Genomic DNA, 14,166 nt, shown 5'->3' on the forward strand with positions numbered 1-14,166 from the left:
TATATTGGTTTATCACATATCTATCCAGTGATCTACCTTGTTTTTTTATTAATTTCAAAATGAGTTGCAGAGTCAGTACCCTTCACCCCTAAATACTTCCCCATGCATATAAATAGAGTTCAACATTTGTTCATAATTCTTTTTTATTGACATAAATTTTGCATATACTGAAATATATAAATCCTAAGTGTACTGTTCAGTGAGTTTTAACAAATGTGTAGTAATACTCGTGTAACCCAAATCTTTACCAAGATTGAGAACATAGATGTATATTTTCAAGATTATACTTCAACATAAGGTATGCTTTTAAAAGTTTGCTTTTAAGGAGAGAGGTTTATTAAAACCATATTAAGTATTTGAAAGTATGCCCAGTAGTTCAATGTTTGTTTTGCCAAGGGAAGCAAACATCTGTAAAAGCATTTTGCTTGCTCATATCTACTCTAGGGAAAGGTACTAGAAGTCATCTCCAGGTACAAACTGTGAAAAGGAAGAAAAATTGGAATGATTTTTGGATGTGTTACTGTCTGTCTGTAGCTGTCTGTGTGTTTACACGCACAAGTCACACACTCCAGTTCAACAGATACTGCCTTCTTGTTAGTCTAGATTTTATTGAGAATAAAATATAGAGTAACTACCTAATTCTTTAGAAAGTAATTTTTACAAAAACTTTTGGTTTGGAGGCTGATGATCCAGGCTCCCTTCTGCTTTCAGCCTTTCTGAGGTCATAGCTGTGAAGGTAGCAAAGGAAATAAGTCCTTGAGCTTTTAAGGGAAGGTGTTTTTTCACTAACAAGCGCTTAGTGATTTCTGTGGTATGGGATATTGTAGATAATAGTTTAAACCAGTTGCTTCTGTTACAAAACAGATCTAGGGATAAACACAGTAAAAGGTAGGTGGAAGGTGATAGCTAGCACTAGGTTCTGTTATCTGGTTTTCTGTTTTTTCCTTTGAAGCCGTATAAAGACTTGCCTGTAAATCATCCATGACACTCGCAGCCTGTGGTGAAGTTTTGTCTGTAAGGTTTTTAAGTTTGTCCTGTTCAGTAGCCTTGAGAATTTTAGTGTAGTTTCTTTTACTTTAAAACTACTTTGGATAATTGAGAAAATAATCACAAGATGCTAAGTGATCATTTCAAGCAACTTAGGATATCATATTAATTTTGTGTGAGTACATCTTCCATATTCCATACAGTCCTCAAGAATATTTTATTTTTGTGTTGTTCTTTGTTATTTTTTTCTGATGTGTCTATACTTAATACCCTGTTTTCAGTCTGAGATCCCAAGTAAACAGCCTGAGACACCCGATGATATCATTCCTCAAAAGGTAAAACACAAAATACCATAAAAGAATGCAAAATACTTGCAGTTTTGTTTCTTTTTCCTTTGTGTTATTTTGTTTTTGTTTTCTTTTATTTTGTTTTATTTTAGTGCATGGTAGACTAGACTAACCTAAAGGGTTGACTTTCAATTTGTTGTTTCTGTAAGTTCCTTAGAGTTGAAAAGTGAATTTCATTCATGCTGAGAGATGTCCTCGTCTCTCTCGCTTTGTTCTGATTAGCTTTGTAGGGTCTGTATGCTGCTCACTAACAGGCTGAGTATTCACTGCTCTCACCGTGAAATGTGTACTGCTTCACACTTAAACTAACAAGTTCCAAGGCATGTTAGTAATGGGCAGCCTGACACTACCAACTTTTTGTTTTAATTACTCATTTAATTCTTCTAGATATTAAACAGTATATATTTTGAGGATGCAAGTGTATTCTCTTTTAAAATTACTTTTTCAATCAGAAGGAACTAAATGGAAACTAAGCATATATGACCACTTTTTAAAATACAATTTTAATTTATTTTAATTAATTTAAATTTATATAATTGTTTTCTTTTTCCAGAAGGATTCAGTACATAATTCAGTAAAAAAAAAAAAAAAAAAAAAAAAATGCAGTTCAGAAATGTCACAGAAATATACCTCAAAATATTTAAGGGAAATTGCTTATAGTTCCAAGTGTAAGTCAGGTATGAAGTCAGTAACCAAGATGTTGTCCCACATCTGTTAATTCATTGTCTTGCCCATCACTAACTATGCTTTCATCTTTTTAAAACTGAACAGTTATGAGTTGAAGATAATTGTTAGATCTCATGTAGAGAATTGTTATAGTACAAAATTTACTACCCTGCTTTCATTTCAAAAATATTGCAGTATTATTAGTTGGTTCATCAGATCCTTCCTTCCATAACTGTAATATTTTTTTTACATCATTTCAATACTTTCCTATGTTATGTATTTCAGTTTCCATTTGCTGCATATCATTCATCAGTTAGCTTGCAGCTCTCTTCATTCTCTAACTTTATACCTGAAGTTAAAAGAAGGGTAATGGTGGCTTGAGTTAGGCATCTTTTCATCTCAAAATTGGTTCAGTATTTTAGTCTAAATATTCCTGTTGGACACTTGTTTTCTACTTTAGTTGAAAATCATTTTTTTTAAAAAGGTCTTGCTTAAAATAAGCATTATTGTAGACAGTACATATAACTACCTGAGTCGAAGAGTTAGGCTGATAGAATACTTTCAATTAGACATTCATAGGAAAAGAAAGGTAAGATAATGTTTAGAAAGGGAAGGTCTTTAAGCATGTTTCAAACCCTGTCTTTTTCTTAATTGTTAATTTAAAGTCTGGGTCTTATTATGATCAACCTGTATACATATAAATTTTTCCCTATGGTTTTACATTTTTGTAGGAAATTTTAGACCTTAATTTTTCATTATCTATTGTTTTAAGAAAAAAAGTTTGGGTCAATCAGAGAACCTGCTTTTAGGATAAATATTAATTATTCTGAAAAGGAAATGCTCTTGTATCATACACCAAAAAGATAAATCTTTTCTAATGTTTCTACATAATTAATTTCTTCTTCAAAATGGACTTATATGTTCTTGATATACTCATTTAGTTAGTAAGTTTATGGATCACATTCTTTTACACAACAAACAACAGGATGTTCTAGCAAATTAGACATACCAGCTTGGAGTAGCAGGCCAACCAAACAGTGTCATCTGACCTGAAGCCGGTCGATTCCATATTGGGTCAGGACTCTGAAGGTTTGGGCCATTTCCAGAGTTCCAGAGAGACATGGGAATATGAGAACAGGGCAGTTCTGGATCCCTACCTCCAAATATCTGAAGTAAACACTCACACAGGTAATTCCAACTGAATGGATGGCCCTTTAGGCTTATTTACTTGGGGTGGAAGCAAGGTTTCAGGCTCCTCAGAAACTAGACATCCCCTTGCAACTTGATGCTCTCCAACACTGGGCATTCTCTCTACTGTACTGATGCATCAGTGAGGCTGTACTATACTAACATGGAAACATTTGGCTAAAGATGATGTGTTTCTTTTTTCGGGAGGAACAAAACTGCTAATATTGTTGTTTTATATATGTTTTTTTTAAATCAGTGCAATTTAAAAATAGAGAAACTTAATCCAAAAGGCTGTGGATTTACCCTTTATAAATACAGTCTATTAAGTCTTGAAGATAAATTATCTGAGTCCTTTCCTTTTGTTGTTTCTTAGAAACCTGCTCGATACAGAAGAGCTGTAAGTTATGACAGTAAAGAATACTACATGCGACTAGCCTCTGGCAACCCAGCCATTGTCCAAGATGCCATCGTAGAGAGTTCGGAAGGTGAAGCTACTCAACAAGAACCAGAGCATGGTGAAGACACTATTGCTAAAGTCAAAGGTCAGCCTTCCTCTCTGATTTTAATTAAAAACCATTTGGGAGCATTCCTTTTACTTGAGTCTATATGAAAATACTAGCAACTGTAAACAGTAGGGCCAACCTAAAAGTATCCGTACATATTTTACTATCACATCCTTCTTAAAGATTGATTTCTATATCAGAACTAAAGAGACTGGCTCTTCTTTATTGCCTACAGATGAATGTAATATGCCTGTTAGCTTGATAATTTTTTTTCACTGTATCTGGCAGAATTCTCAGTGGTAGCTGATATTTTAAGTTAAGGCCCTGAAAACTAAATAAATATATATAAAACTAAAACAACCACTAAATGTGTCATTAATGCATGTTGGCTAACAGTAAGAAATAATGGTCTTTCTTCCAATGAGCTAAGACAGATTATTCCAAAGCTATACTTTATGAGCCTAGAAACACATGCATATGATGATGAATTGGACTAAAATGGCCATGGACTTTTTGATTCTGTACTTCTGCATATGTGTGCCCTCTGCCCTCTTGCTACAGCTTCTCTGTGATCTGGACTTACCCAGTCTTGAAGATACTGGTCAAACTCTCTTCCTCTGAAGGCTTTTCCCAATTCCGCTGTCCTCCAGTAGCACTTTGTTCATATCTTTTATAGCAATTTCAGTGATTTCTTTCACTGATTTATGTTTTCCTAAATTATAAGTTTCTCAGAGGCAGAGGTTATTTCTCCTCTCACTTTATAGATTTTGGCACATGCCTAGCACAAAATGGGAATTCAGTCAATACTGAATAAGTAAATCAGTCCATTGTTTTAATTTTTTAAGCCTCTGATTTATCATAAATTCAAAAGTCTTGGTGTAGTCTATAGATAACGCCCTAGAATATAAATTAAGAACTCTAAATTAAAAATTATTTTCAGATCTCATTGATAAAAAACTAACAGTATATGACCATGTCAACAAAAAAATTTATCTGCAATTGTGATCGGTTTCTCCTATTACATTATACCTGTTCTCTCGTGATAATTATGAATTACTAAAGATTTCCTAATCCAGCTAACATTTTCATAGAATCGATGAAACTTTTATTAGTTGAACAAAGTTTTCAGCCTTATCATTTCTTGACACTGCATCAGCAAAGTTATTGAGATGGGTCCAAAGTTGTATTTCCTGGCTATAAACAAGGTGTATAATTCACAGAGTTTGTGATGTCTTGTGTTTGGGTCATTGGCATTTAACTTCTCTTGGCCTCATTTTCCTAATGTCTAATTGAGCTAAAACCACAAATATTGGTGTCACTACTATGATATGCAAGATGCTATGCTAGACATAGAGTTGGAGGTTTTGATTCGTCAAACTAAAAATAAAGCAGCTGGAAGCTTTTCCCCTTGTGGATATTCTCAGCAAGACTTGATCTTTCTTGTTTATTTATTATACTCTTTCACATGTGAAAATGAGGTTCTTCCCAAGGCAGAGCAGAACCTCTGATAACTTGTGTTCAAAGGATAGGATTCTAACAGGCTGATTTATGTTTTTCCAAAATTCTTAATGTAACTATCATTGGTAAATACAACATTACTTTTTTTGGTACAGAACTAAAGAATATTAAATTAAATGTGAGATTTAGAGTTTATTTTGAGTGTTTCCCATACTCTGGGTTATCAGTGGTTACTTTCATCAGCTGATTTTAATTTCATCTCCTGTGATTATCAATAAAATTATCAAAATGTAGGCAGTAAAATGATAACTTATGTGGCACATTAAATTGTCTGGCCCTATATTTTTAAAAGAATTGTGTTCTTATTCTTTATGACCTGATGATTTAATCAAATTCATTCATGTATGAATGACCATACTGCCACTTGTAATATGAGTCTTGAAGTAGTCCTCATGGGCCCTCCAAGTAGGTGGAATCTCTTATAATCATGTTTATAACTTGCTGTCCTTATTTTTGTTTCTGATAGTGACTGATCATTTATTGAGGGTATCCCCTCAATGACACCTGCCCATTAGCACCACCACTTTTACCATTAATTATTCTAAGCCCTCTGTTTATCATCATCATCTGATACTTACTGAGAATTTACTATTTATTATGCATGATACTAAACACTTTACATGAATTACCTCATTTAGTCCTCCAACAATCCTCCTGGTATCCATGATAGATAGTATTCTTGTCCCGGTTTTATAGATGAGAAACTGAGGTTCAGAGGGGACAAATAATACCCCAAGGTCATGCAGCTGTTTAACTCCAGAGCCTGTGCTGTTGACCACTGAACTGTGCTGCCTCCCCATACCTTCCAGAACTCTCTCAAATTGGAAATGTAGAAGAGGGACCACGTGAAACTAAACGGCTCCCAAATGACCCCAACAAGACCACATGACCCTCTTGGCTCTTACCCTGCAGGACTGGTCAAGCCGCCTCTAAAACGGTCTCGATCTGCACCTGATGGAGGAGATGAGGAGACCCAGGAGCAGCTACAAGACCAGATTGCTGAGGGTAGCTCTATAGAAGAGGAGGAGAAGACGGACAACGCCACCCTGCTGCGCCTATTAGAAGAGGGAGAAAAGGTGCCTTACTTCTGAAAAGGAGGGATTGTATTAAGTGGTTTGTTTCCATTTTACAAGACTAGTTGAAGGGTATTTATCTGGCAACCAAAGGTAAATATTTTAGCCTCTGCAGTGAAATCAGTATTAGGCGCCCTTTTAGGTTCAACACTCTGCATCTTTCATCTGTAGGGTTTTCTGACTTCTCTGAACACACTGAACAGCAAGAAGTTGCATCAGATATAGTATTAACAGTTGACACCTAGTTCACTGTCTTCCTCTAGACCCTTTATTAGGCTGCAACTCTTGTCGTAATTCTCATTTCAAACCCATGTACACAACCCATTCGGTAATTTGGCCCTGTATTTTTTCCTATACCTCTGTAATTCCAGTAACCACAACTTCAACTAGCAACTTCAACTAGCCCATCATCCCCAGCCTTGTACTTCACCCCTGCTGTGCTTCATTCACAAAAGACTACTTTGCCTTCCTGTTTCTCTCAGCCTCTTATACCCTGCGACCCCTCCAGGCTCACTTTACTGACTCTGCCATGTAGCCTGAGCCCCCTGCATTTCGTCCCTTGCAGTTCAGTACATCCATGATATTTCTTTACTCTGCACTTTACTCATTGTGTTCTCTGCCTAAATGCCCCTCTCTCCATCACTTGCATAACCTCTATCCTAGTAACTCCCATTTGATGCAACATCATTTATCTGGATGTCTTTAATGCTCACACAGAGGAAGCTTTCCTTCACTGTCTTGCCAGCTCAGGCTTAATTAGACACCCTCCTCTATGCTTTGATAGCGCCTTATATATATCACTCATTTTATCATGTTATTATTGTTTGTTCCTGTGTCTGTCTCTTCACCTAGATAGTGAGCTCTTTTGAGGCAGGCACTGTTTCTTATTTCTGTCCCAGTGCCTTACACAGTTTCACTCACCTGATAGAAACTCAGTAAACCTTGAATGAAGGAGTGATTGGTTGAATTAATAAAGGGATAAATGAGTAAAGTAATGAATGAATTGAATGTGTAGTGAGTATCACCTTTTTAAAGGTTGTTTTGCTTATTATATTAGATCTTGGTATAACACTTGAAATCTTATCCACTAAGAAATAGTACCTAAAAATTAGGGTTTATTTTTTTTAATTCTGTTCAAATATATGGCCTGATTAATCTTAAATGAAAACATAAAAAGAAAAAAGTATGTAACTATAAAAGTACATTAGATCTGAAGGAAGCACAAGAGGCTTCTAGGGTCTTGGGAATGTTCTGTTTCTTGATCTGGATGCTGGTTGCATCATATTTTAAGCATTTGAAAATTCATCAAGCTATGCACTTAAGAAATAAACATTTTTTTCTGTGTTTATATTATACTTACAATAGAGTTATTTTAAAAGTATGTCAGTTTTTCTCCTGTAACATTCTAAGTTTTTATTATTGAAGTAGTTCAGATGTGGTGATGAAAATTAACTTATATTTGCATATTTTAGAAAATCTATTTTCTGATGCTGTCATTTTTTAAACTTTTTAAACTCATGAGTACAGTTTTTGCTGTAATTGCTTTAAGTTTGAATAGTGCAGGAGGTGTATTTAGACTGACATTTATTTGACTCTGATTTAATTGCTGATTTTTTTTTCCTTGATTCATGTTGAACTGAGTGTAAGCAAGAAAGAATTTTTACTAAGGACTAGATCCTGCCTGTTGGAAAGAAAACACTGCTAACATTGAGAGATTTAGCAAGTCCTTCCTTCTATGAGGAAAATGCAACTCCTGCCAAGTTTGGCTTTTTACAATGGCACAACAGGCTGCCAGGCAGGCAGATTCCAGTGGAGAGCAAATAGAGACAAATTCCACAACTCCAGTTCCAGGGGTTGTTATGGAAAAGGAGGAAAGTAAGCTATGTGGAAGAGAAGACAGCCAACAATTCCTAACATGGTTATGTACATTGTCTCACTAACTCTCATGACAAGCCAATGAAGTATATTTGAAACTTATATGAAGACACAGAAGCCCAGAAACATTAAGAAATTTGACCAAATCTATAGTTAAACAACAGAACTGGGAATTCACTTAGGATTGTCAGGCTCTGCATACCTTTTTCACTCTTTATCATCCTGCCTGGCCCAGGGCACAATCCTAATCTCCTCGCATGCATGCCTCAATTCCCTTTCCTGCAAAGTTTGTGTCTGTCTTCTTCCTTTTCTAACTTGTTCATTGACTGTAGAGCCTAGTACACATGTGCCTGGCATGGAGTTAGTACTCAGTGAATATTAGGATAAGTGGATTGGGTGGATGGATATGAGTAATGGTTGCTTCCTTTTACTGAAGTCAACTGTAACTCAGACTGCAATCTTAGCTATTATCTTTAATATGCTTAAACTCTGGTTAATGTACTTAGCTCAGGGGATGCCATCACAGAGTGACATCTTCATAAAATCTTGTTTGCCCATTAAATCCATGTTTAAAGACATTTTGCTTCATTTATATCAAAAAAAGAAATCACCTGATTTTTTAAAACTATATTAATGAATGTTTATGGTTTTCTTTATAGATCCAACACATGTACCGCTGTGCTCGAGTCCAGGGCCTAGATACCAGTGAAGGGCTACTTCTTTTTGGTAAAGAGCATTTTTATGTGATTGATGGATTTACAATGACAGCAACCAGGGAAATAAGAGATATTGAAACCTTACCTCCAAAGTAAGTAAATGAATGAAGAGACACAAAGTACAGCTATCTTTAGAAAGCAATATATCTACATGGGTTTGTTTGGTTTTTCTCTTTTTTTTTTTTTTTGGCTGCGTTGGGTCTTCATTGCTGCGCGCAGGCTTTCTCTAGTTGCAGTGAGCGGGGGCTACTCTTTGTTGTGGTGTGCAGGCTTCTCACTGCCGTGGCTTCTCTTGTTGCGGAGCACAGGCTCTAGGTGCGCAGGCTTCAGTAGTTGTGGCACGCAGGCTCAGTAGTTGTGGCTTGCAGGCTCTAGAGCGCAGGCTCAGTAGTTGTGGCGCACGAGCTTAGTTGCTCTGCAGCATGTGGTATCTTCCCAGACCAGGGCTCGAACCTGCGTCCCCTGCTTGGCACATGGATTCTTAACCACTGTGCCACCAGGGAAGTCCTACATAGTTTTTTTTAATGCAAAAATTGTGCTTCAAGTTATGTTATCTCAGTTTTTGTGCATCCATCATTAAATATTCACCAGAGTAATAGTTATTTCAAGGCTATAAGAGACAAATTTGCCTTATTTATCAAAACGAAAACTAAATAAAATTTATTGCTATGCATTAATAGCACTAGGTATAATACAAGTTCCTTGTATTATAATCTATATGTTTATAAAGTTATTCTGAATTTGTAAATTGTTCTTTTTTTCAAATTTCAGTGCAAAAACAGTTGTAGAGAAAATACAGGCAGCTGTATAATACTCTAACAAATGTAAGAGCATCCATGTCCTCTGAGTACCCTAGAAGCAGTGTGACTGAAGCACAGGCAGGAATTAACTGACTGAATTTATCCATCTTCCTTTTCTTCTGCCAGCCCTATGATGGACGTGATAGTGGGTAATGGAAAACCCAGAGACAGACAAAGCCCAAAGGAAGATGAAAAAGCTTAAGGCTTAGAAAATCAACACGCTCTTCTCTTCCTTTAACATTCTGAACACCTGACATGCACTGTGAATGTGGACATGGTCATCTTCATTGCTAGGAGATATTTCAAATAATTACTTTCAGTAGCAATCAGGGCCACATTTTGACTTTTACGGGCCTCTTCCTACATATAAAGATACCTAAAATGATGTTTTTCTGACTGTGTTGGTTTAAAGATGAATATATTCATATTATATATTAAAACATTTTCTTCTACCTAAAAGTTCAGTTTTTTCTTTTGATTTTAAAACAAATTAAAACATTTTCTTGGACCCCCTAAAAGAATATAGGCCTTGGCACTTGCCAGCTGTGCCTGAAAAATAAGCCCTGACAGCATGAATAGGATTTTTTTTAAGTTATATTCATCAAAAGGGGTTTCTGGTATACTGAATAGCTACCAAATTATTCTCTTAAAGGTATGTCTTTTTTGAACTAAATATACAGATATATCAATTCCTGCTTCTCTTCACATGTTGAAAATAACACACTCTTTATTGAACAGTGAATTTATCTCTTGCTGTGTTTTTATTATCTCCTTTCTCTGGGCTGCCTATAGTATGCATGAGCCAATTATCCCTAGAGGAGCCAGGCAAGGCCCCAGTCAACTCAAGAGAACATGCAGCATTTTTGCCTATGAAGATATCAAGGAAGTTCATAAAAGGAGGTATCTCCTGCAGGTGGGTTGATTTAGTAGCAATAAATGTTTTGTCAGGTTCCTTTACTTAGAGGATGTATACATGATAGGATCCACATGATTCCTTAGAGTATTAGATTTGGTTGTATGATAGACAAGCTCATGTCACATGGGTGCATAACTTTATAATACATTCCCCTTCTTAAAAAAAAAAAAAAAACCTAAAACTTCGAGTGATATTTCGTTATCCATCTTTCCCTATAGCTATCCAAATTTATATTATAATTTTCTTTTTATATAAAAATTGCATTCTCACTATAAATTTACAAAATCATAATTTTTTAAATATTTTTCCATTATTCTGTTAAAGATTTTAGAAAAATTGAGCAGAACAAACTGGCACTGTTTATTGTGTAATTTAATCTGCTGGAAATTCATGACTCTAAAAATGTTCTTCAGTCACCAAGTTAATTTCTTCAACATTATAGAAATTCATAGTGGAAAAGTTAATATATAACCCTACTTGTGTTTTTACTTAATGTTTTTCTCTCTGATCATTTCAGCCTATTGCTGTGGAAGTTTTCTCTGGAGATGGACGGAATTACCTCCTTGCTTTTCAAAAAGGAATTAGAAACAAAGTCTATCAAAGGTATTGTTTATTAGGAATACTTCATAATGCAGTCATGGGAAGAAATGGGAGGTAAAGCATTGCCAGTTCAGCTAGTTTTTTAAAAATCCGTTAAATCCATGAATTAACTTCTTTGAAGAAAATGTTTGTTTCATTTTTGCCAGCCTCTTGAAATGTTATTCTTCTGATGCTATTCTATTTTGAAATCACATTTTTCCTTCTGGTAACTTGTAGTAGATATCATCAAAAGCCACCTTAGTGATAAAGTCCCATGTCTCTCAGTGTAAAAGGATGATGAAACTGGAGCTTAAAAAAATAATACTTCAGATTCAAAATAGGCTTCTTTCATATTTACCAAAAAGAAGACAGTGTCATACCTTGCTATTGAATGCAGAGCCTGAGTTTCCTTAGAATTTGTATTCATATGAGACTTTTCTGACTTTGGAAGAGAAGTTGGATACCTTCATCCCTGAAAAAGTAGCATAGCCAAGTAAAGCAGTTGATGTAATCTAACCACATTTCATTTTTTGTAAGCTGTGTTTAAATTTTATCTTTTAAAAGAAAAGTAGTATATTTCCATGTGCTTCAAAATACTTCTGTTGGGCATGTGAATAGTAAGGCTTTTATGAACTTATCATAATATAATATGAGAGCCCTCTTATTCTTTGAAGAGTGGTGTAGATCTGGCAGTCCCTCTATTAGGGAAGTTTTGTATTTCACGTGAGGAATGACTAATACCAAGCAACATTGCTTATCATTGCAGTACAGTAATACTACCTGTGAGCACGAGGGAAATGAGGGAGTTTCTTCAAATAAAGTGCCTGTGGATGTTGATTGGGAAGAGCTAAGTAAATGACTGAAATTTTAGTTACCTATCTTATGAATTTCTAAAGGTGATATTGCTTTCAGTGTTAGTAAATTATCTGCTCTTCCCAACTAGAAGCTGTGGCAAGGAGATGAGATTGTCTTTATCTGAGAAATGTCTGTGTATACGCCAAGTTCAAGGTCCACATTCATTCCAAGAATTTTCCCACAATTCTTTTTTACCCTTAAAAAATGTATGTTGACATTATGAGCAACTCTGGAAATAATTATAATAGTGTCACATAAAGGTTCTTACCATGTATATATTTTCATTTGTTAGAGATGTCTCTGTCCTATCATTTGTTTAGCTGTTAGCACTACTGACTGTCATGTGAATATTTAGCTTTTAATCACTCTTTAGGACATCATTAAGTTGACTTAATTACTGTGATTCAGTGTGTCAGGCTTTTTCTTCAAGTAATGTGGCAGCATATGTAAAAATCCAAAATGACAGATTTTGCTATGGATCTTTATATTTGGCTTTGGAAGCCATCATCCTACCCTTTTTTGTTACAGAATGTTCTAATTATTGTATATTCCCTTTGCCTGCCATTTACTGAGTAGTGGAGGGGTAAATGCAGCAATTAAGATCTAAATGAATCATGCTTTTGTAAGTTCCCATTAGATCCTGACTGAAACGTCATTTCCAATTTTATACTGTTTTTAAATTTTCCAGGTTTTTGGCTGTAGTGCCATCTCTAACTGACAGTTCAGAGTCTGTGTCTGGGCAACGACCAAACACAAGCGTGGAGCAGGGGTAGGTTGCTTGCTTCTTGCACATTATAGTTTAATACTGCAGTTGGATCATTTCTATTTGGACAGTATTATTTAATATTTTTAATGAGTGTTCTGCCACCCCACCCCAACCCCCAGGGGTTTGCAAAAAAAATTTTAACTACTGAAAACCAGAAAAAAGAAAAAAAAGAAAATGTATGCATGATCGCTCATGTCAGATCAGTATCAAATTGATCACATTTTGATCAATTCCCTTTAATCTTTTAAGCATGCATATATTCCTATGTGCACAATTGAGTCCATACTAAAAACACAGATTTTTATTCTGCGTCTTCTATTCAGTCTTATATGTAAATATTTCCTCCTGGCTTTAAAAAATTCTTTAGAAACTTTGGCTTTATTTACTAGCCCTTCATCATATGTATAAAGCATTCTCTTGTTTTTGGATATTTCATTGTTATCAGGTTTCCCTGTTATAATAATGCAAATGTGATACCTCATTATTTTTTAGGATAAAATTCCCATAGTAAAATGGTATGAATTTTAAGACTCTTAATATGCAAAACCAACTAGATTTCTATAAAAATTATACACATCTGTATTCCACCGATACTGGATAAGTTTGCTTATCTCAATAGATATCAGCTTTTTATATTTACTTTTCCATTTTTACCTATTTTTAAAGATGCTTTGTTTTTAAATGTGCATTTCTTCTCATATTAGAAATCTTGAGCTCTGTATATATTTGTTAGCCATTTAAAATTATCATTTATGAGTTATCTGTAACTTTTGCCCATTTTTTTCCACGGATTTCTTTATTGGTGATGGTGGTTTGGGTTTTTTTGTAGTTTTTTTTTTTTTTCAGTTATAATTGACATTACATTAGTTTTAGGTGAACAATATAATAATTCAATTTTGTATATACTGTGAAATGACCACCTCAGTAAGTCTAGTTAACATCTCCTCTGAGTCCTTATTATCAATATGTACAAGATTTTTCGGTAATAGCATATTATTCCCTTTGCTTGTCATATTTGTTGCAAATTGCCAAGTTTTTCTATTAATTTTTTTTCTTACATTTAAATATAAACTTCTGTTTTTGTGTGTTCAAACCTATCAGTGGTTCCTTTGTGCTCTTTTCAGCTGCTTTTAATCTTAGGAAGTCTTTTGGATGATAAAGCCATTTCAAGAATCTGTATACCCAGCTTCATTTTCAGGTACTCAGGAACTGGTAGCCCTTTATAATCCATTAGAAAAGAAGCAGTAGACAGCAGAAGCAAGAAGAACTACAATCCTGCAGCCTGTGGAAAGAAAACCACATTCACAGAAAGATAGACAAAATGAAAAGGCAGAGGACTATGTACCACATGAAGGAACAAGATAAAACCCCAGAAAA

General features: G+C 35.0%; 1 protein-coding gene across 2 annotated transcripts in view; it reads left to right on the forward strand.

Moving 5' to 3' along the window:
* The window catches only part of WDFY3 (WD repeat and FYVE domain containing 3), a gene marked incomplete at both ends in the record, with an annotated part of 173,774 nt that overhangs the window by 121,587 nt on the left and 38,021 nt on the right, over positions 1-14,166 (forward strand). The window contains 7 exons of one of the 2 annotated variants that reach the window (XM_079701144.1): positions 1,269-1,322; positions 3,562-3,730; positions 6,122-6,285; positions 8,817-8,965; positions 10,466-10,586; positions 11,107-11,192; positions 12,712-12,792. In XM_079701144.1, the coding sequence (XP_079557270.1) occupies positions 1,269-1,322; positions 3,562-3,730; positions 6,122-6,285; positions 8,817-8,965; positions 10,466-10,586; positions 11,107-11,192; positions 12,712-12,792 (824 nt within the window). The remainder of the gene's footprint in view (positions 1-1,268; positions 1,323-3,561; positions 3,731-6,121; positions 6,286-8,816; positions 8,966-10,465; positions 10,587-11,106; positions 11,193-12,711; positions 12,793-14,166) is intronic. The other variant, XM_079701145.1, reaches the window with a different exon arrangement.

The sequence above is a fragment of the Hyperoodon ampullatus genome (assembly GCF_949752795.1).
Source record: "Hyperoodon ampullatus genome assembly, chromosome: 1".
Taxonomy (NCBI): Eukaryota; Metazoa; Chordata; class Mammalia; order Artiodactyla; family Ziphiidae; genus Hyperoodon; species Hyperoodon ampullatus.